General features: G+C 38.4%; 1 protein-coding gene across 5 annotated transcripts in view; it reads right to left on the bottom strand.

The window, feature by feature from the left end:
• Positions 1-221: 221 nt before the first annotated feature.
• PDE7B (phosphodiesterase 7B) overlaps positions 222-26,176 on the bottom strand; it is a 461,779-nt gene continuing 435,824 nt past the window's right edge. For all 5 annotated transcript variants that reach the window (XM_007484607.3, XM_007484606.3, XM_007484605.3 and 2 more), the window contains 4 exons: positions 23,923-24,067; positions 17,350-17,446; positions 10,044-10,124; positions 222-2,998 (listed from right to left, as the gene is read on the bottom strand). In XM_007484607.3, coding sequence (XP_007484669.1) covers positions 2,757-2,998; positions 10,044-10,124; positions 17,350-17,446; positions 23,923-24,067 — 565 coding nt within the window. In that variant the 3' untranslated portion in view covers positions 222-2,756. The remainder of the gene's footprint in view (positions 2,999-10,043; positions 10,125-17,349; positions 17,447-23,922; positions 24,068-26,176) is intronic.

The following is a 26,176-nucleotide window of genomic DNA, read 5'->3' as shown; positions in this document are numbered from 1 at the left end:
AAAGTGGACAAATGGGCACCAAGTAACAGTGCTATCTAGCTTGTGCACCATTGTCGGACTTGCTCAAAACTTGTACCCAGAAGCCAGCTCTGTGAGTTTTAACTTCTAGATATTAGGTAGTATCATGTAGTATTGTCTTTCCCCCAAATTCCAAGGCTTATATTTATGACCCATAATTTTGCCATCTTGGAGACTGTTTAAAAATAAAAACAACACCCCACAAACCTTATTCATTTATTTAAATTATAATTTAAACATGAGGCATTTCTTAAACACAAAGAAGCCACATAACTAGCTACAAGAGATCTTGCCTTTTTCAGTCTCTACTTTATTAACCTCACTATTACTTTCCCTGATATGATCTTAAAGATGTTAAATAACAGCCTGCTCAAAAGTCCTCTCTACAGCCTCTTAACTACAACTGGTAGACTAGAGAGATTTGGAGGAGGACCTGATCCAATCCATCACCTACTGGTGTCCCACTAAATCCAGAGAGTAAAGAACACCTTGAATTACCATTATGAAGTGAGTTTGAAACCACTGCAGTGCAAAGAGAACTAGTGTCTAGTATTTGCAATGGCTCCTCCTCTTACTTAACTCATGAACTTAATATGATATCCATCCATTTTATACAATTTTCATAACTTGCATTAGATCACCTAGTCATTTGTTTGGACACCAAGACAACTCACGCTTCTAAATTTTCTATCAAACTTTTATTCCTGCTAAGCTCACAACCTCTCCAAAGATGCTCATTATATTTAGGTCATCTTTCTAATGTATTATATATACAATATAAGAGGGATCTGCTGCATTTTAGAAAATAATATTGAGCTGTCCATAGCTGGGATTTTAGAAGTCATTTAATGACAGCAGATATGGTCATCTTTCCCCTGCAGTGTTGCTTGAAAGATAAAATAAATCAGCATCACTTATTTTCATTTAATGTGACTTAAGCTAGAACTTGTGCAGCTACGCAGTTCAATGCACAGAACTTGGCAGAGGAATAGAATGCCATAATTGATTTTACGTGCAAATCCTTGCAAAAAACATTGGAACTAAAAAGAACAATTTAAGGTAACTATTCTAGCCAAAGCTGTAATTAGCCAGTGACCTTCAACAGTAAGAATAAAGGCTTGAAGAAAAACAAAATGTTTCCCTTTTTAAAAAAGTAATGGCACCCTTCAACTGAAGCAGTTGGGTTGAGTTTTTTTTTTTTTTGTGTGTGTGTGTGAAATGAGGAAATCAAAAACAGCTACTTTTAAGACCAAAGAGATGAATCCAAACCATAACGAAGGGATACTTTGGTACTGTAGCCATAACAAAGTCATAAGTATAAAAAGCATGGAATCCCCAAACTGGCACATAGTGGCAGAGTCATGGAAGGTCTCGTGGAGATTGCCAACTGCCACAGCCCATAGCAAGAGTCTAAAAAACACAAGTGTGTCAATTGACTTGTCAAAACATAATGCTTAACTTTGCTGTGTTGAAAAGTTACTTCAGGCTTTGTGGAGGATTTCATACATCTGAGGAAGTGATGTCAGGTGCCATAGATTAAACACTATGGTCTTGAGTGGAATGCATGTGAAGTTTCCAAAAACTCCTAAAAAGACTATTCCATAGTTTTGTTTTGCCATCTTAGCTGGAAAAAGCGAAAAAGAGGCATGGAAAGGCAGTTCAGAAGCACATCTGAGGGGACATGAGTTCAGGAAGATTTCAAAAGATGACAGATGATTAAAGTTAAGGCCTTTATCTGCAAACAATAATGTATTAATAAACTCTATATCATATTTACAAATGATTTCTTTCATATTAAAACTAACAATATTCTGTTCACAGTGCCATTGTTTATACAGGTAGCAATCCCATAATACTTATGGATTTTGGCATGGGAGTCAGTAGCGCCTTGTATTTACAGAAAATGTACATGCATGAATATAAACATGTCACTGAAAAGGAGGCATCAAAAATGACAGGTTGGTTAATGGTGCAAAGGAATGGACTATACGATACCTCCGCAGATCTGACAGGAAACCATTGTTCTTTAAATTGAGAAGATGGCCAGTCTTTTAACCTAAAGTGGCATAAAAATTATTAACAAAAATGAGCCTCCTCTGGGACTGGTTGGCTAGCTAGAGTAATCTTAGTCCAGAGTTTTAGATCCTTTTGTCTAGTGCACAGAATATAAAAGTTAAAAAGGTTTTATTTATTATTATAATTATTATTATTAAAATAAGATTCTTTCTCTTGACCTCTTTTATGCCCACGCACTTAAAACCAATGTCCTTTGAGTTCCATATTTGCTGGTGGTTTATTGTGCAGCTCAGTAGCCAGATTTAAAAAAAAAACAATTGTCCAGTGCTCTGGACCTATGAACTGCTGCATGTCACAGTATGACCAAGGGCAAATGGAGTTTGTGGCCAAGGATGCCTTCCTTCCTCTCCAATCTTCCCCTGATAGTTGCGAAGCCTGTTCCTGGGACCAGCCTCAGCACTTCATTGAACGGAGTTCCTCACTCAAGCAGCTAATGATCAGAAGTGACAAATGGCTTTGATACACTTAGAAAAATGGGGGTGGAGGGGGTCAAAAGAGCACAGGAACAAAACCCAGAAGCAGTCTGGGTTTATTGACAAGGACACCTTCGAGATTGTTTCCTTTCATGCTCTTGATGGCCCTGTGCACACTGAGATTTCAAACTTCGTTGTGACTAGCAGAGAGAAGATCGCAGTGCCAAAGGGAAGAGGGCAAAGCTGCTATTATGGGGAGTCTCCTTCATTTACAGTCTGCTCCTCGTTTTCAGTTCCTTGGCCTGCATGGTCATTGATCTTGTTGCTATTACTGCCACTACTGCCACCATTACTGCTGTGTTGTGTATGTTGTATGCTTTTCCACTTGGCTTTGTTGGTTGTGAGATGGCTTAACATATTTTCACCCAGAGGACTTTCTGTAAAATGGTACCATTTCTTGAAGAGTGGCTCAGCAATATGGGTCATGAAGCCTGGGAAAACACAAAATTTAAAGATTATCATCTAAAGACCACAAGGAGAATGATACCATGAAAGGAATACTTCCTCAAGAATCAGAGGATCTGGGTTCAAATCTGATACTACTCCATGTGTGACACTGGGCAAGTTAAATTCCCTAGGTCTGAGTTTGCTGACTCATCAGCAAAAATCCCTTCTAGTTCAAGCTCCATGATCCAGTGGAAAAAAATCTCCCTAACATGGACTGTGCGAGACAGGTTCTGTCTGATTTAACTCAGAAGACTATTGAATTTTCTTTCATTTTGTGTCTAACCTATACAAAGTACCTTAAATTTTTTAAAATTTTTATTCCCATAACAAATTTACACATACATTTTCCACAGTTATAGGATTTGTTTGTCTCCCTCCCTTCTTCCCTTCCCCCTCCCAGAGTTGATAAGCAATTCCACTGGGTTATACATGTATGTAATACAAAGTACCTTTAAAGCACATAGACATCAATGGCAATTTAGCCAGAAATCCTTTTGATCACATTCATATATTCACATATGCACACATATTTTGTTTTTAAAGAAATATATTTTTGCTATTTTCAAAGCTCCATAAAACCTTGACCTAGCCTAATCTAAGTTCACTCTACTCCGAATGAAACTCATGTTTAGGTAGACGCTTTTAAGGAGCTTGCTTTACTGAACTGATAAAACTAGTATTTAGAATCTCAGTCGTTTCCACGCAAATGAATTTTTTTTTATAGTTGAAAACACACTATTGGACATTTAAAATATCTTTTACTATTAAGTAGTTTGTTAAGCAGAGATAAAGTTTAGGTTAGCACCTATCAAAATGTGCACAGATTCTGAATGAATAAAGTTTTGAAAGTTAGCAATCAACATGCCTTGATCCTCCTATGAAAATACTACCATTAAATATGTCAACCAACTTAGAATTGCTGAGGATGTTTCAAACACCTGCTTTGGTGGCTAGATGGATGCCAATTCAGTTTCTCATTGCTCAATTTCAGTTAGAAAAAAAGGGATGTTAAATAGCACTGAATAATTGTGAATTCATATATTGTGTGAAAAATCAGTTGTGTCAGGATTCTAAAATCATCCCAGGATCATTTATACCTCATGGATCTGAGAAAAAATAGAACATAGGTTTCTACCTGGATAGGATTTTAGCTAGAAAACCGTACTAGATATCACAAATAAGCTATTTCTCCCACCCCTTTATTGCTTTATTTCTTTCACTTCCAGGCCCACCTCAACTTGTAAAAAATGTCTTTATCCTCAAGATAGTTTTCTGATAAATATCTTAATTCACTTTCTCCTTCCTTGCTGCCTTCAACATTCATAGATTGACCTCATCCTTAAAAAACAAAGAATCCCCCTACCTTTCCTTTACTATGACCAATTCACCATTACCCCTAAGTTCTTATAACTATCCTTCACAGCAAGACTCCTAAAAAATAAAAGAACATTAATTTTCTTGAATTTCTCACCTTCCTCTAATTTCATTATCTTTTGTAACATGACTTCCAACCCTATCAATTACAGAATTTGCTTTTTTCAAGTTCACCAATGAATTTTTAAAGAACTCTTACTTTCTATCTTAGAATTAATACTATGTATTGGATACTTAGTAATAGTAATACTTAGTAATTAATACTAAGTAAAGCAGAGGAGTAGTAAGGGCTAGACAATTGTGGTTAAGTGACTTGCCCAGGGTCACATAGCTAAGAAGTGTCTGAGGTCAAATTGGAACTCAGGAACTCTTCTAGGTCTATGTCTATAACCACTGTGCTACCTAGCTACCTCTAATAAGTTCTTTACTAATAACTGCAATGACTTTTTCTCTCAGTGCCCTTCTTTCTTGACCGTACTTTAGCTTTTGCCATTATTGTCTTACCTTTTCTTTCTGGATAGTACCCTTCTGGATTTTTCTCATATTTATTTTGGTTCTTTTCCTGCCTCTCTGATCCTTTTAAGTCTTTTTTTGGTAGGGATATCGTCTCTATGTGTGGATATATCCCAAGGCCAGTCTGACTCGTACTGACTTTTCTCTTCATAAACTTCTCTCTTGGTAATATCATCAAACTCCGTGGGCCCAGTTATCTCTGCAGATTGAACTCAGATTTTTCAATCAAGGCCTCATCTTGATCCTGAGTTCTAAGCCTGTCCATCTCAAGCTCTCTTCTGGACTCCACTGAGATGTCTCAGAGGCATCTTAAACTAAATATGGCCAAAATGGAATCTATTATCTTTCTCTCTAATCTTTTAACTTTTCCACTTCTGTCTAGAGTATCTTTATTCTTCAGCCCATCACGTTTCTAATCTAGAAGTCATCCTTGGACTCTACTCACATGGCCTCCATACCCAATCAGTTGCCAAGTCTTGTTCATTCTTTTGCCATTAAAGATCACCTTTACACAGATAAGTCCAAAATATGAATAGGGAATGAACCTGTGGTTTCATAGGTATAGACAATTCTCAGGCGAGGAAACTCTCATTGTCATTGTAGATCAACACATTCTCTCTACAATTTGTCATCTTAGCGAGTTGCTTAGACCACCAACCTAGTAAATGACTTGTTCACACTGCCAGGATTAGGCTGAAGACAAAATGTGAATTCGTCTCCTCTTAGTTCTGAAGCTATCTATCCACTATGCTGTGATACTTCCTAACTAAATGACATACCATTTCTATACTACAAAGAGTCATCTTTTGAATTAGGGTGGTTATATTATGAATGGAGAGAGGAGATGGATGAAAGACAAACTGTGAAACTACTGTGGAAGGATGTGAGGGAGTGGGAAAAGTCAAGGTTTTTCCTGGGAAAGTGTATTTTCCTATACTTAAGAGACTGGAAGGATGGGAGTGTCCGTAACAGAAAAGGAAATTTGGAGAAAAGGTAGGCTCATGGGGGAGGATAATGTATTCATTTTTGGATGTGTTGATTTTGAGAGACCTGTGGAACAATCCTTGGAAGTGATGTCCAGAATGTAATTGGCAATGAGGGACAGAAATTCAGGAGAAACATCTAAATGTGAAAGTCACTTGGGTAGAAATGATATTTGAACTCAAGGGAGTAGACAATATCACCAAAGATAAGAATATAGAGAAAGAAGATTAAAAGTAAAGAGCCCTCACTAAAGGGCAGAAGATGAATGACCTTAATTCTCTCAAAAAAATAAAAAGATCTGTTAACAAAAAGAGGGATGGGTGTGGCATTGTGTACTTGTGGCAAGAGAAAGAATGGAATAGCCACTAGGTAGGTATAAGGGAGAGTCAAGAAAGAATAAAAGGATTACAATGTCAAAGTTTAGGTCATTTGAATTTGTAGTGGACCCAGAGGGTAACAGTAATGTGTCTCCCTTCAGTGTATTTTTGAATTTTAGAAGTAGGAGCAGAGAATGTGGGAAGTGAGGGTGACCCAAGGTTGAGAATAGTAGGGTATAGATGAGAGAAGAGCAGAGGGGCAAGAAATTCCAAAGTAGAAGATAGTATGTTGAATTGAATAGGATCAAGACTGTGAAGGAAGGAAAATGAGCAGGAGTGATAGACAAAGGGAAAAGGGAGGAATGGAGGTTGTGGCCAGGATGAGTTAATAGAAGCAATGAGGTTAATGGTGAGATGGAAAGATGGGTGAAGGTGAAATGAATGAAATTTTTGAGGGACAGTGTTTTTTAATTTTAAAACTTAATGACCAATCAAGACATCTTAATTATATATTATAGTTATTCTCCTGAATTCTCCAGAGACCCAGGAACTACTGGCCCAAGTACCTATAGACACTTTTAGGAGCTCATTATTCAGCTCCACCCTTGAACATCCTGAGATGAATAATTAATAATAATCCTAATTGGTAATCAGTTCATTAGGATGTGGTCCATTAAACCCTCAGCCCCTCACCACACTGAGAGATGGACAAGCAATTTGTTTGTCACACATGCAGGAAAAGAATCGTAAAATCTTCCTTTTAGACAGAATGTGAAAGGACCACCTTCCCAAGGATAAAGAAAATGGAAAAATCCATAGTCTGGATAGAGGCTCAGAAATTTCCCCTAATATATAGGAATTGATTTGGGCCTGTATAATCTAGGGCCCTGATATTAATAATGCAGTATATGAAAAATAAATTTGCCCAAAGGTCAAAGACAGGAAATGTCAGAGTTCAGGATCATGGTGCTAGCACAATTATATGTGATAGTGGGTTCCAAAATGTTATTGTCCTTGTGGGTAGTTGAGGCGGAATGAAGATAGAAGAGCTACTGGATTTGAGACTGATCAATTGGGAGGCTAGCATGATTGAAGGGATATCAACATAAACTCTCAAATTATAGAGGTAGAAATGTAAGCTAAGTGATGAACTCTTTGAGAAGAGAGGGACAGTAACCTGAAGGCCCATCAATCCTTGAAACAGGTATCTGACCTAGATGATATAGATCCATAGAGTGAATCTCAAAGGAAGAGAATTTATTGCATGAAGGCAAGGGGCCCAGAGTATTGGAAAATATAAAAACAAAACCAATTGGAGATGGTGGGTGGACAGAGATGCAACAGCTTCCAAAGTATCAGCTTTCCATGAATACAAGATGAAAAAAAGTATGAGAAGAGGATATTCTAGCATGAATAAATGTCACTGTCTGAGAGACTGAGGGTTGTATAGAGGAGTGGGCACAATGTAGAGAGGGAAGAGAAAAAGGAACTGGGAAATTAGTGTTTAGCTGGATCTGGAGAGGGAGAGACAGTAGGGGAGGGAGGTTTTGTCTTTGGGAATAGTTATTCATTGACAATATCTAAAAGATCTACTTCTTTGTGTCTTTGTAAGGAAAGCACTTTGTAAGCTTTAAAGCACCTGGAAAAGGGGATTGTTATTACTGTTATTTCCAACTGATACTGTCCTCTTCTGTTGTGAAGAGGAAGGAAAGAAATGAAAAAGTTAAAAGAAGGAAGGAATGTTACTCTGTGACTCCTGTCCTTTACCCAGTGTTTGAGTCCTCTTTCTTCTTTATTACCACACGAAGGTGGTAATTCTTTTCTCCTGTCACCTTCAGAATATAGCCTCCATTATTATAAATGTTGTCCAGAGTTTAAAAGTTTACAATGGCTAGTCAAATTTCGTAAAAGTTAACATCTCAAAGAAGTGGTGATTTTTACTAGAGTGTCTATTTCAGAGTTCGTTCAACAAATTTTAATTTTTTTAAAAGCACCTAATATGCGACTGGCACTGTATTAAATGTGGGGATAGAAGGATAGAAATGAAACAATCCCTGCCCTCAAGAAGCTTCAAATTAACTTCATAGTAAAACCAAATTAGGTATTTATTTCAAAGTTACAAAACTTGTGTTAAATGGGAGGGAGACTCCGAGTTGTTAATATAGATGAGTGATCTGGAATTTTACATAACCTGATCCCACAGGGTAGCTCCCTCTGAGACGGACAGTAAAGATGGTTAAACTCTCAGTCATAGGCCAGTAGAATCTGGTGGACAAGGGAACTCAATTATGTGGAAGAGAGCCCCTGCGATGATGGATGCAAGGATTTGGCAGACCTTGCCAGACAGAGCTGTTCTCTCCACTGGCTGAGGGCAGAGATGGCGTCCCAACATAGATAGATCTGACTGCCTGTTAGAACAACAGGGGTTTATTCAGGAAGATGTCAGGGAAGGCTATTAGGTAGGTGGGTTGAGGAGAAATCTCTGTCTCTAAAAATGGCTCCCTTGATATCCCCTTCTGTCTTCTCTACTTAGTCAGACTAAGCCTATTCTCAACTGCTCTTCCTAACTGGATCTCCATGCTAAATGTCTAACCCTAACTGAAACCCACTCAGGAGTTAGATTTGTTAGAACAAACTTGTAGCTCAGGAACCCTGGAGTCAAAGTGGAAGCCCTTTCAGAGGCTCCCTTAAGTTGTTCAAGCTGCTTCCCCTCTTAGGTTAGCTTTTCATATGCAGTGGTGGAGAGGAATCAGGCAGCAGATTCAGCCGGTGACAGGAACGGACCAGGAATGGGGTTTGGGGAAGGTTAGAGATCTCCAGGAGCTCAGAGCTGGGTCCCAGAGTTGGCTTCAGCCCTCAAGCTTTCAACCAACTTCCCCAGTTTGACCATTGGAATTCTCAGACCTCTTCCTTCCAGCATTCTAAACAGGGTTACCCCTGATTGTGTAAGTACATCCAATTCCAGTCCCCTTTCCTGCCAACCTAATTATCCTCCTTTAAATTCCTTATCCCACTTGGAAAGTAACTCAAATTAATCTCCACATCAAATTATACAAGTAAAAGAAATGAAAAGCGTGGGAATCATGATAAAGATTGACATGAACTTGAAATTGACTGAGGGTGTGCCGATGTTATAAAATATAAAAGAAGTATCCATTGATAGTATGCCAGTGCTTCTTTCTTCACACCTAGCCATTACACAAACATTACGAATTTAAGAACAAGATAAAGTAAAATGCTCTTAAGGAAATGTGCTGAAAGAAGCTTTAGAAAGGATTGAATTTATGGACTTTTTTTCCTTTTTATAAAACCCTTACCTTCCATCTTGGAATCAATACTCTGTACTGGTTCCAAGGCAAAAGAGGGGTAAGGACTAGGCAGTGGGGTCAAGTGACTCACCCAGGGTCTCACAGTTAGGAAGCGTCTGAGGCCAGATTTGAACCGAGGACCTCCCATCTCTAGGCCTGGCTCTCAATCCACTGAGCCACATAGCTGCTCCCTATGGATTTCTTACACCATGTCTGTTGATTCAATTCTAACTTTCAAATCTATTAGCTAATGCACCTTAATTTGTGTTTTTCAACATGAATTCTTACTGTTTTTTTTCCAATTTCCTCAATATGTGCATATCTTACTCATAAATACCTTCCATATGCTATTTAGTTCAATAGCCAACAATTCATATTCCTTCTCACTGTGAGTTCAGCCATTCAAAAGGATCTTTAAAAATGCCATTTTCAGTCTTTACAGACCTGTGTTGGGGCTTGTTTATTTGTTGTGTGACTCCTGGCAGTGAGTCCATGACAAACGAAATTAAAACAAAAATTCGAGGCCAGCTTACCAATTTGTATACTAGGAATAGAATCCTCCTGTTGATTACAAAGAGGACTTATTTCCAGTTTGAATTTCTGCTCGAGGTCACCTAAGAAGAAAGGAGAAGAGGATAGATTTGTGGTTTGACATTTATGAAAATGAGTTAATAATTTCTTACCACCTGGTTGGGAAAAGAAATTCCAGAAATTGGTGCTTGGTTTGTTATCATTGTCAAAAAGCCTTTATTAAAAGCCTATTTGCTCTGCCCTGCCCTGGAAATTACTGTAAGATTTTAAAATATTAGGGAATCAGTCAATTCAAGTTTCCTAAAGGTCTACCCAATTAGCCTCAGAATCAGGAGAGATCTGACAGTAGGAACCATAGAACTTAAAGCAAGCTTATGTCCTAAGAAAGGGTTAGGTCAATCTTTGAGTCACTAGTTAAGAAGATGCATTTGCACTTTTCATCCGAGGGGAGCCAGGAATGGGCAATAAACAGGAAATGGGGAAACCTGATATAAAAACTTTTCCACATCATAGTTCATTTTAACAAGGTCTACTTTCTTGTCCAATAAGGGTTCAGGATCATATCATCTGATTGCCTGGGATTCTGCCTTACATAAGAGAAATAAAAGGCAAAGAGGTCCAACTAATGGCTAGGATGGTAAATGAAGGGGCATGAGCTATTGAAATTGTGAAACAGACTGACCAGAGAGGAGCAATGACTATAGTCAGCTATTAACGTACTTCTAAAGATGGTGGAGAGCCTGGAGTTCCACACTTTCCTAGCTAACATTTTCGAATGTAGAGGACTTAAGCTGAAGCAACATTAGTAGCTTTCTAGCCTTTACTAATCCAATCCACATTGATCATCTCTAGCAACTACTCAAATCTGTTACCTTTAGATTACCAAATAAGGCATGTGATTCCTCAATTAGAGCGAAAGTCTCCTAAAAAAAAAAGTCTCATTCCTCACTTCCCTATTTTTGTTAGCACTATCATCAATTCTGGAGAATTTGTGTTTGAAGCTTTGGTCTTATATTTCATTTTCCTATTCCATTATGTCCTCCACACAGAATCCATCACCATATCCTGTCTGTTTTTGTTTTTTGCTTCTTTCTTAAACTTATCTTTTTTAAAACTACATTTTAAAATTTATTTGTTTGTTACATTAAAGATCCCAAGTATCCCACTCCCTCTTTCACTTCTCTACACTAAAGAAGGCATCATTTAACAACAACAAAAAATGTATATATTATACCGTGTCTTGCTTGTTTCTATCAGTTCTTTCTCTGGCAGTGTATGTACACAAATTATTCTTTGAACAGTATTTTGGTTGCTATATAGCACAATATCTCTTAAATTTCATTTGTTCCTTTCATGTTCTCTGCCACTATACTGGTCTGAACTCCCATCACTTCACACCTGATTTATTCCAAGAGGCTTCTAAGTTCTATGCCTACAGTCTTTCTTATCTGAGCTCTGGTTCTTTTTTTCCCGATGAAACTTTTCTCAGCTACTTCAAATCACAACAATCCTCTCTACATTGACTTCATATACTTTCTCACAGACTCCAAGAGTTGGAAGTGACTCCAGAGGTTATTTAGTCTAACCCTGAATACATCTTCAGCAAGAGTTCATCTATCTTCTGTGTGGATATCTCCAGTGATAGTCTAGCCTGTAGAGACATTTTTAGATCTTGACTACTCTGTCATCCAACATGTATCTCTTCAAATTTTTTGATTATTTGCAAATTTGATGTTCATTTCATCTGTACCTTTATCCAAGTTATTGAGAAGAATGTTAAAAATCACAGAAGACAAAAAGTTTAGATATCTCTAAGGTGACATTTGGTGCTTAAGGACTGATCTTTGGGTTCATTCAATCAATTCTGAATCTCTCCCCCTAAGCATATCATCTACTCTACCACAATCTTTTCCCCAAAAAGAACACAAGCCCTTTGCTAAAATACTTTGTTAAAATTGATGTAATTTTATAGCATTCCCCTTATCTGCCAGTCCAGTATTTCGCAACATAGATTTAGGATAGTTTAGAATACCAAAAGCCCAAGATAGGGAAATATGAAACTCAAAACAAGACAGTAAAGCAAGCCAGCTTTATTGAAGTGAATTATAACATTAAGGGCAATCTGGGAAGATGGTGGAAATAAGTCTGGTCCATTGGGGTACAGGGTGGACTTGGGTAGTCTCTACTGGATCTCCAGAGGGGATGAAGTATCCTCTCTCCCCCAAACCATTAAAGTATGGTGGATTTACATAGAGTTTTTATCTGGGTCTCCAAGTCTAGGCATTGAGGGAAGGGAGCTTCAATCTGGAACTTTGGAATTGGTGCTAATTCATGGTAGTAGGGGGAGGGAAGATTCTTGGGAAATTTGAAGCTAACTGATATTTAAATTCCCTGTTGGCTGGAAAAAAGGCTTTGGGCTGTTATTGCTGGTCATACTCTGACAGTATGACTCAACTTCCCAGTCAAGAGTTTTTGGGTTCCTTAGACCTGCTTTGTTTAGTGCAATGAGGAGGCTACTTGGATTTTTATTATTAAAAAAGGAAGTAAGACTACTCTGGTATGGCTTTTGCTTAATGAGGATATGCTATGCTGGTTCCTTATGATCACAAGTTCCTTTTCTATATATTCACAAACCATCCTTTTAATAGCATTTTGGAGTTTTTCCAGGAAAGTTTACTGACCTATCATTTGAAGACTTTACCCTTCCCTTTTTTGAAATGGGAAAACATTTGCTCTTCTCTAGACCTATACTACTTCTCCTATTTTCTATAAACGTTCAAAGATTAGTGATAGTAGCTTTGCACAATCACATCTTCCTGTTTTCTCAGTTCCCTGAGCTTGAACGTTGAAATAATTGAAGGCAGCTAGATGCTTTTTTGCCATATTTCAGGTCCCTATTAAAAAAAAATTCGTATACTTCATATATATTTTAGAATCAATACTAAATATTGGTTCTAAGGCAAAAGAATGGTAGGGGCTGCGTCACTAAGTTGCCCCATTTCCCTGCTATTTTTGTTCTGTCCTGTCCAGTCCACAGAGCATTCTCTTTGGTGGAGAACAGGAGAAAAATTAGACTACAATAGTTCTTCCTTCTTTCTGTTTTTCATTATCATTGTTACATTTTAACCCAAATAATGTTTGGATCTCTTTTTTGATTCTTCTCTTTTCTCTGCTGTTAGCAAAACAAATAAAAAATTCTATCCTTTTTGTTGCCTTGTTATTCCTTAGTAGCCCTTGTTCGTCATGAATTTTAACACTACTAACACTCTTCTTATAGGGTTATGCCATGCTTTTGTGTTAATTTTTCATTAGGTGTCCTTACTTTTATCTTTTGTATGCCTTTTCAAAATCTATCGGGGTATGAGTTTCCTGTGTATCCACACCAGTTTCTTTAAATAGATCTCCATTTTCTTCTTCTTTGGAATTATTTTTATCTATCTTTAGGACTTCATTCTCTACCAGTTCACATCTCTCCATGAATAAATTCCCCTGCAGATTTTTTAGGTCATATAACACTTCCCATCTTTGAACTCTTTGACAAATGCTCTCCTAAAATCGAGGGTGTATGTTGTACTACATTTGACTTTTCTCTCCTTTATTATCACTAATTCTAAACTGAGAAATCATTTCCCTTCCAGGTTCCCATGATTCATAACTTGGCACTCTTAAAATGTGGAAGTCAGAACTGAACAGAAAATTCTGGATATGGATATGCAGCACATAATGGAGGCTATTACCATTTTCATTCTGGTTACTGAATTTCTTTTTATTAATTCTTTCTAAGCTTTCATAGAGATTTTTTTAAACCCTTACTTTCTGTCTTAGAATCAATACTTAGTATCTGTTCCAAGGCAGAAGAGTGGTAAGGGTAGACAACTGGGGTTAGGCGACTTGCCCAGGTTCCCATAGCTAAGGAAATGTCTGACATCAAATCTGAACTCAGGACTTCCTCTCTCCAGGCCTGACTCTTTATCCCCTGAGCCACCTAGCTGTCTGCATTAGAGATTTTGATAGCTACATTGTTGTAAGCTACAGAAAATTTGCTTTTGGAATGGGCAGGTTCTGTATATATGCATCATATTTTAAAATGATAATCTTTGTGATTAAATATTAAAAAATGAATTTTATCTTTAATCTGTCTTATTAGTTAATCTCCAGTGAAAGATATTCTGCAGCTTCTCCCAGTAAGCTGTTCTACAGTTTTAAGGTTTGTATATTCAAGATATTTTTCTTTGAGGGTAGCTTAAAGGATATTTCAGCTGAATGCAAGATTGACTCATGGTTTGACCTTAGAGAGAGAGCACATAAAAATTGGCCAAACTTGTTTTATTATGGACCTAAAGACAAGAAACATCATTTTCTCGAACCTTGATCAGATTGTCTTGTTTTTAGGACCTAGGATGAACATAGAAAGAAAAGGACGCACCAGGAATAGTTCATAAGATCATAGATCCAGAATTTGGAAGGGACTTCAAGGACCATATAGTCCAAATCCTTGGTTTTTCAGATTAGGAAACAGAACCTTCAAGAAGTTAAATAAATTACCCAAGATTTCAAAGGCAGAATGCATTAGGGGCAGCATTTGAATATAGAACCTCGCATTCCAGAGCAAAATTACTGTAACTTATGAGACCATATCTTTTCCAGAGCATGATATAGAGAAAATGTCAAATGAGATTGACAAAATTCTTCAAACTAAGTCCATGTTTACACAGATAATCAGTGACTTCATTATGAAGGTGGACACATAGAATATTGGAGGAAAATATTCTGCAAAATATAGTTCTAGATTAAGAAATGAAAGAATCAGAGGTTTACAGATTATTCCAAAAGTCTTACTCTTACATATTATGACTTTTTTCTCAAAAAAGGAGTTGGAATGTTTTGACCAGGGTAAACAGTAACTATCACAAAAAATGAAATTGAGTTATTTAACAGAAAGAAATGATGGATTACGGAAATGGCAGGAATTTCAGAATCAGATGTTAGTGTGCAATAAAATCATTGGCGAGAGCAAAGGTAAAATTAGAAGAAACAATAAAGATGGGAAGACATCATGTAAAATTGGAGCGGCTCCCATTTAAACAAACTATTGACTTTAAAAATGGGAAATGGATAAAAATAAAAAAAAATTACTAGTTATTGACATTTCTTGGACTTTTTAACTGATGCCAAAAATTGGTATAAGAAGCCAAAATATCTCAGAAACCTCTTCAACACATTTGATTCCAAAAGATAGCACTAAGCCAGTCAAGGAAGCATTTATTAAGTACTCTCTAGGCACTGTGCAAAGTGCTTGTGATAAAAAGAAAGACAAAAAATAGTTCCTATCCTCAAAGAGAGGGCAACTGGGTGGCACCCCAGTATGATGGGCCTGGAGTCAGGTAGGCTCATCTTCCTGAGTTCAAACCTGACCTTAGATACTGATGAACTATTGTGACCTTGGGCAAGACCTCATCTATGAAATGAACTGGAGAAAGAAATGGCAAACCCCTCCAGTATCTTTGCCAAGAAGTTTTTTTTTATAACCCAAATGGGGCTGTAAAATATCAGATATGACTGAAAAATGACTGAACAGAAAAACCATTACAGAGTTCACAGTATAATGGAGGTTGAAGTAAAGACAACATTTAATGATGGACAAAACAAAATACATACGGGATAAATTGTAATGTCAGGTGGGCAATCACTAGCATTAAGGGGCATCAGGAAAAGCTTCTTGTAGATAAAACTTTAGCTGTAACTTGAAGGACACCAGGGAAGCCAGTAGGCAGAGATGAGAAGATAGAGCATTCCAGGCATGACAGATAGCTAGTGGAAATACCTGGACTTGAGAGATGGAGTGTCTTATTCAAGGAACAGAAGGGGTTCAGGGTCCCTGGATCATAGAATTCTTGGGAGTGACTAAGAAGTAAGAAGATGGGAAAGATGGAAGGGGGCCAGCTCGTATACATGAGGGAATGAAAGTGCTGGAATGTAATCCATTTCTTATTATTTATGAAGGTATACACATCTATGAAGTGTCAATGAATGGTTCTTCTTTCTGGGTGTTCTTATTTGGCCTATCATGACTAGTGAGGACCATTCAGGAGGAACAGCAGTCATAATGTAAAAAGCAAAGCAAAGCAAATGACTTACTTGCCAGGGTCAACTACCTCCTCATTCCTTCCTCACCCCCTGACTGTTGTACTAATATTAACAAGATTGAAGCTGTTAAAATATTAAAGAAATAACCTAAATTCTTTCTACAGCTCCAGCATATTTGCTCTTGTTCTGCTCTCATGTGGAGAGATTTTATATTATCATGCAACTGGAACAGATTTTGTGTTTTTATCAATACAACAAATTCAATCCAAGGGAAATTTTTTCCACTTTATGCTACAAGAACTATACAATTACTCATTGGTTCTGAAAAGAGAAAGATGGCAAAAGAGGATCTGTTGGTCCCAAGTATACTGAATAAATGTGTCTTTGGAATCTTGTCTTTAAAGGCTAAAGATATTACACAGACAACTTTCAAAGAAGTCTCCTCTCATAGAATTACTGCTGTGTGATGTCCCTACAATACCAGAATATGGTATTATGATAGTAATCTTTTTTTAAGCTCATTTCTGTATTGGGACCTGAGCGGGTCTCATTCACATAAAACCTGACATTAACAGAGAACCACTGTGACAGAACCATTGTCCTGAAGCAAACACTTAAAATAACTTTTCATTTAAATCTAAAGAAATCTATCATATCTCTTCTCCTTCCTTCCTTCCTTCCTTCCTTCCTCCTTCCTTCCTTCCTTCCTTCCTTCCTTCCTTCCTTCCTTCCTTCCTTCCTTCCTTCCTTCCTTCCTTCCTTCCTTCCTTCCTTCCTTCCTTCCTTCCTTCCTTCCTTCCTTCCTTCCTTCCTTCTTTATCTTTTTTACTTCCTATATATTTTTTTCTATATTAATTTCCTTCCTTTTTTCATCATTCCCCCATTTATCAAGTTAGTATGCAAAAGATTTCAGAGGGAGGCTTAGAGTAACCAGAGCTGATTACAAGAACTGATTTCCCCGTGAGATGACCCACTTTTGGTTTGAAACCCTTGACTGGGTAAGGCAAAATATCCTACCAATTAGGGATTCATTTGACTTAGCTCAGTCCTCTTTTAACATGCCAATACCCTAGCAGGCACTAGATGGAGAGGTGGATTGAGTGCTCAATTTGGAGTAAGGAAGACTTGAGTTCAAATACTGCCCCATATGCTAGCTCAGTGACAAGTCTTCTTCTCTCAGTTCTCTCAGTTGGCAACTTCTCTCAGTTGCCAACCACTCACCTTGCCTGTAGAACTCTTCACAGACCCTTTCACTCCACTGTTTGCTCACCTCCCAGATCCTACAAGGATTGCAAATGTCAGCACACTTCAGCGCAATCTGAAAAATGAACAGTGGGGAAGGAAGGAGGGAGTAGAGGCAGAGATTGTTATTAGGAAATCTGTCAGAAGCACATGGATCATGGGCCAAAGGCCAGGCAGTGGGCATCGCTTCTGCCTCACCAGACAGCAGCTCCCCTCCCAACAGGCCTCTTTAAGGAAATGGTCCTTGTTCACCACTTGCCACAAAACATTCCTTCAGGACTCCTCCTTTGTAGCTGAGAATAAGGGAAGATTCCAATTCCAAGATGCTGGAGCTGCCTGAATGGAGAAGGTTTGGGAGGAAACTGCCACCAGCCAACACTGAGGATCAAATTGCAATGGGCCAGGAGCCAAGCCAGTGCGAAAATGTTTGGGCCTCACTTCCCTAATGATCACATCAATGGACCTTACATATCACTTTAATTATGTTTGTTTGGACTTGTGCTGCTTGCTTCTGTGTGAGTGAAAGTCAGCTCTGAGGGCTGAGGCTGGATTTTCATTTGTAGGGTTAAAGCAGGGCCTGTTTGGCTTGTACCAGGCTGGTGGTGGAGCTAAGATTTGGTCAGGATGCCAACTGTTTTCAGGAGTTCCCTAAACTAAGGAGGCATTTTGAGTTCCCAGGACAATGATTTTGCCCATAAATATTCTAGTAAAAAAATAGAAGACCCTTCAATACCAGTGGATTTAAGTTTTACTAAGCTTAGGGAAATTGAAAGACTTGAGAATTCTGATCACTGAAGTAACAAAAGTAAAACAATATTGATGATCTTTTTGTGGTGACAAAGATCTAGAAAATAATGGGTACCTATTTGGGGAATGGCTGAACAAATAAAATGGTAATATAGGAGTAGTATCTCTGGTATGGAAGGCTTGTCGTGCCCTCCTAGGGCAGCTCTCCAGCCTCTGACCCCAACCTGACACCCAGCTCTCACTTGTGGCTCCCAGTAGCTGCTAGCATGCGGCAGCAGCCACACCCTGGGCAATGGCTTCGACAGGCCGGCTAAACCTTGTGAGGGTAGCCATCGGGTCGTCGACCCCTGGGGAACCAGGGCTTTGCTCACCCAGCATGTGAAGACTGTTTTGGCAGAACAGGCGGAAGAAACCAACAAGAAGGTTCAACGGCTGAGATGGCGACGCAGCAAAGCACTGTGGAGTGCTTAGGGTGTGTTGGAGCACAAAAGACAACACGGCCATCCCATGCAGCTGAGGAAGTCTCCAGGTGTAACGACTTTTCGTGCCACTGGACCCAGGCTTCCAACGCCGAGAGAGTGGGACCGTCTCTGTGCACCGACTTTTCCACTTAAATCTCCTTCACGCACAAGTGTTTTTGTGCACACTCGTCTATCCCCACCCTCTTCAAGCCATATGAGGGTACATCACAGATGAAAGCGCACAAAGACAATTGTCATTCTTGGTTACCGAGAGACTACTACTATACTATACTATACTATACTATACTATACTATACTATACTATACTATACTATACTATAATAAAATAAAAATGGTGAAAAATGGTAATAGAGGAAACCTCAGCTTTCTCTGAACTGATACAAAGTGATCAGAGGCAGGAGAACAATTTATATGATAAAACAGCATCCTAAAGACAAACAATTTTGTAAGACTCAAGAACTCTGATCGATACGATGATCAACCTTTATTCTGGAAGACCTACAATGAAGCATCCTGCCTACCTACTGACTCAAGGTACAAAATGAGACGTACATTTTTGGATGTTGCCAATATGGAGAATTTGTTGTGCTTCACTGCATTTGTTATGAGGTGTTTAGTTTTCTTCTCATTTTGGGAGTGTGGGAGAGAAAAATGAGAAAAACAAAGGCGGGTTGAGGGAATGTATATATATTGTGAGATCACAATTCTGTTTATATGTATTTGTCTCTAGTCAAGAAGATGGTGAGAAGATTTCCATCAGTGGCAAGGAGCACTGGATGATGCCCTCTCTCTTTCTTCTATTTAATAATATAAATATATCCCCCCCCCCCCCCTACCAATTAGGGATTCATTTGAGTTAGCACGATTCTCCTTTAATATGCCAATACCCTAGCAGGCACTAGATGGAGTGGTGGATTGAGTGTCCAATTTGGTTCAAACATTACCCCAAATGCTAGCTTATTGGCACATCAGTTAACTTCTCTCAGCCTTAATTTCCTCATCTGTAAAATGAAGATAATAATAGCACTTCCTCACGGCATTGTAGTGAGGATCAAAAGAGATAATATATGGAAAGCATTTTGCAAAACTTAAAACTATTACTACTATTATTATACCTTGGGAAGACTAAACCTGTCCATCCATTCTTCTTTGGTGTAAATTAAATGTATTCAGCAAACATCTCTTTTGTTTATTTATTTATCTATTCATTTATTTATTTACTGCTTTGTTTATTATTCATTCATCTATTATCTATAACTATATATTATAGAATATAACTATGTAATATACTAAGTCAATATTATATAATTATATAAATGTAGTATTTATTTATGTATAAATATTTTATTTATTTTTTAATGTATCAGCTGTATAAACAGCACTATGCTAGGTAAAGTGCTTGGCACATTTGATAAATGCTTGTTGACTAACTCACTGGATAAGATACAATTATGCTTTCTGCATTCAGAATGGACAGTGTAGCAAGGGAATGCGAAACACAGAGAACTGTAACCTATAGTGTTATTAAATGTTTTAAAGAATTGCAAAACAAAGCACTGTGTGAAGTCCTGGGGTGGAGTGTGAGGAAGGGAGGGCATTAGTGATTCGGGACTCAGAAGACTGGATTTAGCGTTGGGAGAGACTGATCATTTTTCAGGTGAGGTGATTGAAGGCAAGAATGATGAATTGACTTGGCCTTACCTCTTGTCTTAGAATCAATATTAAGAATTGGTTCCAGGTGAAAGAGCCTTGAGAGCTAGGCAATGGCAGTTAAATGACCTGCCCAGGGTCATCCAGCTAGGAAGTGTCTGAGTTCAGATTTGAACCCAGGACATCCCATCTTCAGGCCCAGCTCTCTATCCACTGAGCCACCCAGCTGCTCTGGTAGAAAAGTTTTTGAAAAACAATCTACTTGGGATTGGTCTGAGATCCTAGTAGCAGTGAGAGTATCTTGGCTTTGCTTTTGGCCAGAATACCTCGGTTTGCAGAAAGGGATGGTAGCTGTGATATCATTGGTATGAAGGCTTGGCTGAGGAAGTTTTCCTTAACAATGTAGGTTGATACCTACTGTGTAACTCAGGGCCAATTCTCCCAAGTAAGGAAAAAGAAAGGAAGAAAGAAAGAAAAGAAAAAAGTAGGAGAAATCCTGCATTTAGTGCTGGAAAGGACCTTACCAGTTGGATTTCATTTGGTCCAACTCTGATTTTAAAGATGAAGAAAAAAGGACTCAGGGTAACCTGCTCAGCCCATAGCATAGTGTCTGGCACATATTAAATTCTTAATATGGTTGTTGACTGACTAACAGGCACAGGACACAGGAGGAATAAACAGCAGAGCAGGGATTTTAAACTCAGATCCTCTGAGTCCAGATCTAGGGCTCTGTCAACTACTGCATGGCCCTATTTTTGAATCTATTTGGCATTAACACAACAATATTTATTATCACTGATATGCTAGGTACTGTGGAAAACTAGGAGCCAGACATGGCTTGCCAATCTGTGTGAGACAAGTGCTATAGGTATCAAGAATCTTAATGACACAGTAAATGGCATTTTGGGTTGTTGATTAGGATCAACAATGCTTCAAGGCCAAAGAAGAAAGTAGTTCATGCACAGTATTCTCTGCCTTCTACCATTGCATGTGCAAAGGAAGGACCCTTCTCTCAATTCAGAGTATATAGCCAGGGATGCTTTGACTCTTCTGTTGACTTAATGCATGAGGATGAAAAACCTTTTATCTGGTGTTAGGCCAGAAATGGGGTAGCTAGGTGGTGTGTTAGATAGAGTGCCAGGCTTGGAATTGAAGAAAATCTGTGTTCAAATCTGGCCTCCGACACGTCCTGGCTGTGTGACTCTGGGCAAGTCACTTAACCCCCATTGCCTAACCCTTACCATTCTTCTACCTTGGATCCAATACACAGTATTGATTCTAAGACAAAAAATAAGGGTTTAAAAAAAAAGAGAAGCTCATGAGGTCGTCTTGGTTGGTCTCTTCTGTCTCTGACACTGTCACTAAGATCAGAAAGAAAAATATAACAAGAGCCCCAAACAGCAGTACTAGGTGAGAGAGAAGGTCTGAACCTTTCCTTCTCTCTAAATACTTCCAGCAAGTCTTGTGTACTGGATGGGGGGGCAGGGAAGGGAGAAGAATGGAGTTTCTCTTTGGGAGACTTTGGTATGCATATTCTGTTACAGCTCAGTAGCTAATTAGAAGGCTATTCATCACTGTACAATAAGCCAACAGGAGGTAGTAAAATAATATCTGCACACACTCTGAGGTAGGGGAGGAAGAGCCCTTCCATTAATAATTACTTGTGCTTAATAAACCCCAATACTAAATCAGATACATGTTTTAAAATTGTCAATAGTTTCTATTGAAACCGGTTAAAAAGTCTTAATGTCCCATATCTGAAGTGAGCTTCTTGCTGCTTTCAGACGCAAATTCCCAAAGTTTTACCTTTCTATTCCACGAGGACCTGCCTTACTTATTTCTAGTGATTAGTCTGTTACCTGGGAGAATCAGGACAGTGCCAGATGCTTATATGAAATGGTAAATTTCCCAACTCATCCTGTCTTTCATAATATATTTCAAACTGGGCTAAGATAACAGTATAGTAAATCCTCCATGATCTAGTATTCTAGAACCTCAAAAACAGTAAAAATTGGTCCTCTTGGGCTTTTCAGGAAGTACAACAATAGCTGACATTTGTTTAGTGCTTTTTACTTTTCAAAGTACTTTTCATAAATCTGTCTTTGCATTTGAACTTCATGATAACCCTGGGAAGCTCACAGGGGAAAAGTGATTTGCAAAGAGCACACAGCTTCTAGTGTCAAAGATGGGATTCACACCCAGGTCTCCTGAGTACAAAGCTAGCATTCTTTCCATAAATCATACTTCCTCCTGAAAATGATGGTTAATGATGTTATTAATGAAGAAGATGGGGTTCTTTATCTTTGAAAATCCTATGGTGTCTTCCAGAGCAATCCAAGAATGATGAAAGGATATTTAGTTTTAATGCCAAGGATATTTTATTGAATTCTCATTTTTGAAAATTGGCAATCCACGTTTGGTAGAAAGACCACTAAATCCAAATCACTGATTCTCTGCTCATGCTGGTTAACAGAAGACTGCATCTTCCCAGCCCTTTAGATTCTCCTATTCCTCCATTTTCTGATGACGTTCTGATTAGTCATCATGAAATACAGTTTTATTTTTGAGCTGGTTTGTGGTTCCTAGTGGAAGCAGGAGGGGATGAGTAGGTTCATTTAGTCTCATAAACTAAAAATTAATTTACCTTTGTTCAGTCATTTTCATTGTGTCTGACTCTGGGAACCTCATTTGGGGTTTTCTTGGTGAAGATATAGGAATGGTTTGCCCTTTCCTTCTCCAGCTCACTTTAGAGAGGAGGAAACAGGTGCCTAAGGCCAGATTTGAACTCACAAAGATGAGTCTTCCTGATTCCAAGCCAGTGCTCTATTCACTACACCACCTACCTGCCCCAGTAGTATACCTATTACTAGGTAGAGTATTGTTAAATAATTTGCCCATTAGAAAAAAATTTAATTATCAAATGTTACTGTTAGCAGAGACCTTAGTAATCATCTCATCTAATTCCCTTTATTTTACAGATGAGGAAACTAAGACCCAGATAAGCAGAGTGGCTTTCATGGTCATAGAACCAGCAGCTGAGCTGGAACAAGGGCCGCCCAATCTCCTGATTCCTAGGCCAGCTCTCTTTTCAAGGAACCACATTATGCCTAAGCCTAACATAAAAAATATTATAAGCTTAAAGCAGAGATTGATCAAAAAGGTTTGAAGCAAAGGAAGGCTATTCGTCTTCCTTTTGTACTATATGGAATTGTTTTGTGTTAAAATAGCAAGCAGTCTTTTCAAATTGCCAAGGTGCCATGGTGATACACTACTCCCAACACATGTGAAGTGTGACGCATGTCATGCCAGTGGCAGCACATCAGGGGCATTCTGTGCGGTGCCCTTGGCTCATTAAGAAACAGAAAGTGAAGCAGTTTCCAAACGAGGGAAATGAGACCATGCCAACTCAGAGATAGAAAACAGAGATTCTTTATAGGGATATTTAAAAACATTCCACCCCCCCCTTCCCCCTATTCCAATCTCCATTCCGTTCCCCGCCCCCCTGCCCCAATCCCCTGTATTTCAATTCTTTTAATAAAGTAGGTCATAGTTCTAGAGTTCAATATATTTTATCTCTAAGCAGCTCAGTCTGTGGTCATCATCCCTAAGGGTTTTTTTTACCAAGCAAATATGGTGAACATTTGGCTTTATTTATTTATTTATTTATTTTTACCTGAAGAATAAAATGTCGGTTCTGAGCATCTTCCAATCTCAAATCTTGATTCTTGAGATGATTTTCTAAGCGGGTCAGGAATTCTTTCTGCCGGGTGATGTCCGTGGCCAAAATGAGGGAACCCAGTCGTTGTTCAATATCCTGCCTGCACTCACCAGAGAGAAGATAAAAGACAAACATAAGAGCAAATCTTGAACATGGGATTGATTCTCTCATCATCCAGCAGCTCATTGTATATATTACAACTAGCAGAGGAATGTGCCTTTTCCTTATTGAACCATTATAAGTAGCAATAATAATAGCTAGCATGTACTTTCTGGAGAAGAAAATGGTCAAAAAAACTTTATGGACATAATATAGTCCATTGAGTCAAGAAGAGTTGGATATGACCAGACAACTGAACAACAACAACAAAAATAATATAGTATAGTTGGGTCAAGAGAGGCTTATTTTGAGATAGTTTTTGTGGTTCCTAGTGGAAAAGGAAAGGATGGGTAGGTTCTATTCAACTAACTTCGAAAGTATTTATATTTATTAGGTAAAGTATAAGACTATTTTATCCTCAAAGAAAGTCTAGGAGATGGATATTTTTATTGTGCCAATTTTATAGATAAGGAAAATGGAGGCAGAAATGAAGTGACTTGCCCAGAGTCAAACACCTAGTAAATGTCTGTGTTGGGATCTGAACTTGGGTTTTCCTAAGTTCAGGTCTAGCAATCTAACTGCTGTTCTACCACCTCACTGCCCCCCAGTCTCTAGTCAGAACTGTCTATAAGGATGATCTGGTAAGATGTCTAGGTTGAAATAAAGTAGTGACATCTATGTGGCTTGAATGAAATCCTGGCAAATGGGAATGGGATAATTTGTGCTTGTGTGTGTAGATGAAGCCCAGATCTGAGAACCAAATTAAATTACATGCCAGGAGGAGAGTCCAGAAGTCTTAAAGAGTCACAGAAATTTGGGTTGGTTCAAGACAGGTAGTGATAATCTAAAGGAACATTCCTCTGCTCTGCTTGCAACAGCAGCAAAAGCAAGCAACAGCAATAATAGTAATAATAATAGCTTACATCTGTCAAGCACTTTTAGAGTTTATCATGGGCTTCCACATACATGATCTCATTCAATAATATATATTATCCCACCAGATGTCTTCCAAGGCATTTCAGCCAAAAAGGGCTCATAAGCATGTTTTTGTTTTGAATCCATGGTGATCTGCTTAGTAGGAAATTTTTATCCTCTGGACCAAAAACATGAGTATGTGACAATATGTGTATTACAGGGACAAGTCTGGTCAATCCTAGGATTTATTCTCCTCTTTTCTCCCTCTCCCCTCCCTTCTTCCTTTCTTTAGGGGGCTGGTTAACTTCTGTTGTATGCCTTTTTTCAGTCTTTGGAATTTATTGATAAGGAAGAAGGCATAAGCTTTCTTGCATTCTTTTGTACTGGTCCTACTAAGTTGAGGGGGTTAGAAAGCCAATCAAACCAGTGGTTCTATACACTCCACACTCAGAGCCGGGGGGATCAGAGGTCAGTGCTTTAGAACTGAGAGGAACCTCAAAGACCATTTAGTCCATCTTTCCTCATTACACAGATGAGGAAACTGAGGATCTAAGAGGTCAAGTAATTTGAACAGGGTGAATATGTGTCTGATGAAGGATTTGCTTCAAAACTCTTTTCTTTCTTACTTCAAAACTCCAAAACTCGATCCACTATACCATGCCATTTAAGCAGTAGTTGTTTGGATGACCCGAAGAAACTAAAATATAAAACCTATTGTCCTATCTAGATAATAATCATTTTTTCAGTAGGGCATGTTCTTTGAATTATATTGTATAGGGTATTTGGATTATGAACTAGTCACATGCCCTTTATCAATCTCCCTTAAGGCTAGCAGGGAGGGTCCGAGTTAAGGACGTCTTTGGAAGAGGACATCTAACTGTCAATAAGCAGACACAACCTATGTCTGTGTTCTCATTACTTCATGGACTCACCAACTGGGAAATGCTCCTTCTTCCCCCATCTCTTTATCTTATTTTTTTTTAAATATATTTTATTTGATCATTTCCAAGCATTATTCGTTAAAGACATAGATCATTTTCTTTTCCTTCCCCCCACCCCCCATAGCCGACACGTAAGTCCACTGGGCATTAGATGTTTTCTTGATTTGAACCCATTGCTTTGTTGATAGTGCTTGCATTAGAGTGTTCATTTAGAGTCTCTCCTCTGTCATGTCCCCTCAACCTCTGTATTCAGG

Source organism: Monodelphis domestica, chromosome 2, assembly GCF_027887165.1.
Source record: "Monodelphis domestica isolate mMonDom1 chromosome 2, mMonDom1.pri, whole genome shotgun sequence".
Classification (NCBI taxonomy): domain Eukaryota; kingdom Metazoa; phylum Chordata; class Mammalia; order Didelphimorphia; family Didelphidae; genus Monodelphis; species Monodelphis domestica.
The sequence above is the reverse complement of the archived record's forward strand: the minus strand, read 5'-3'. Positions and strand labels throughout refer to the sequence as shown.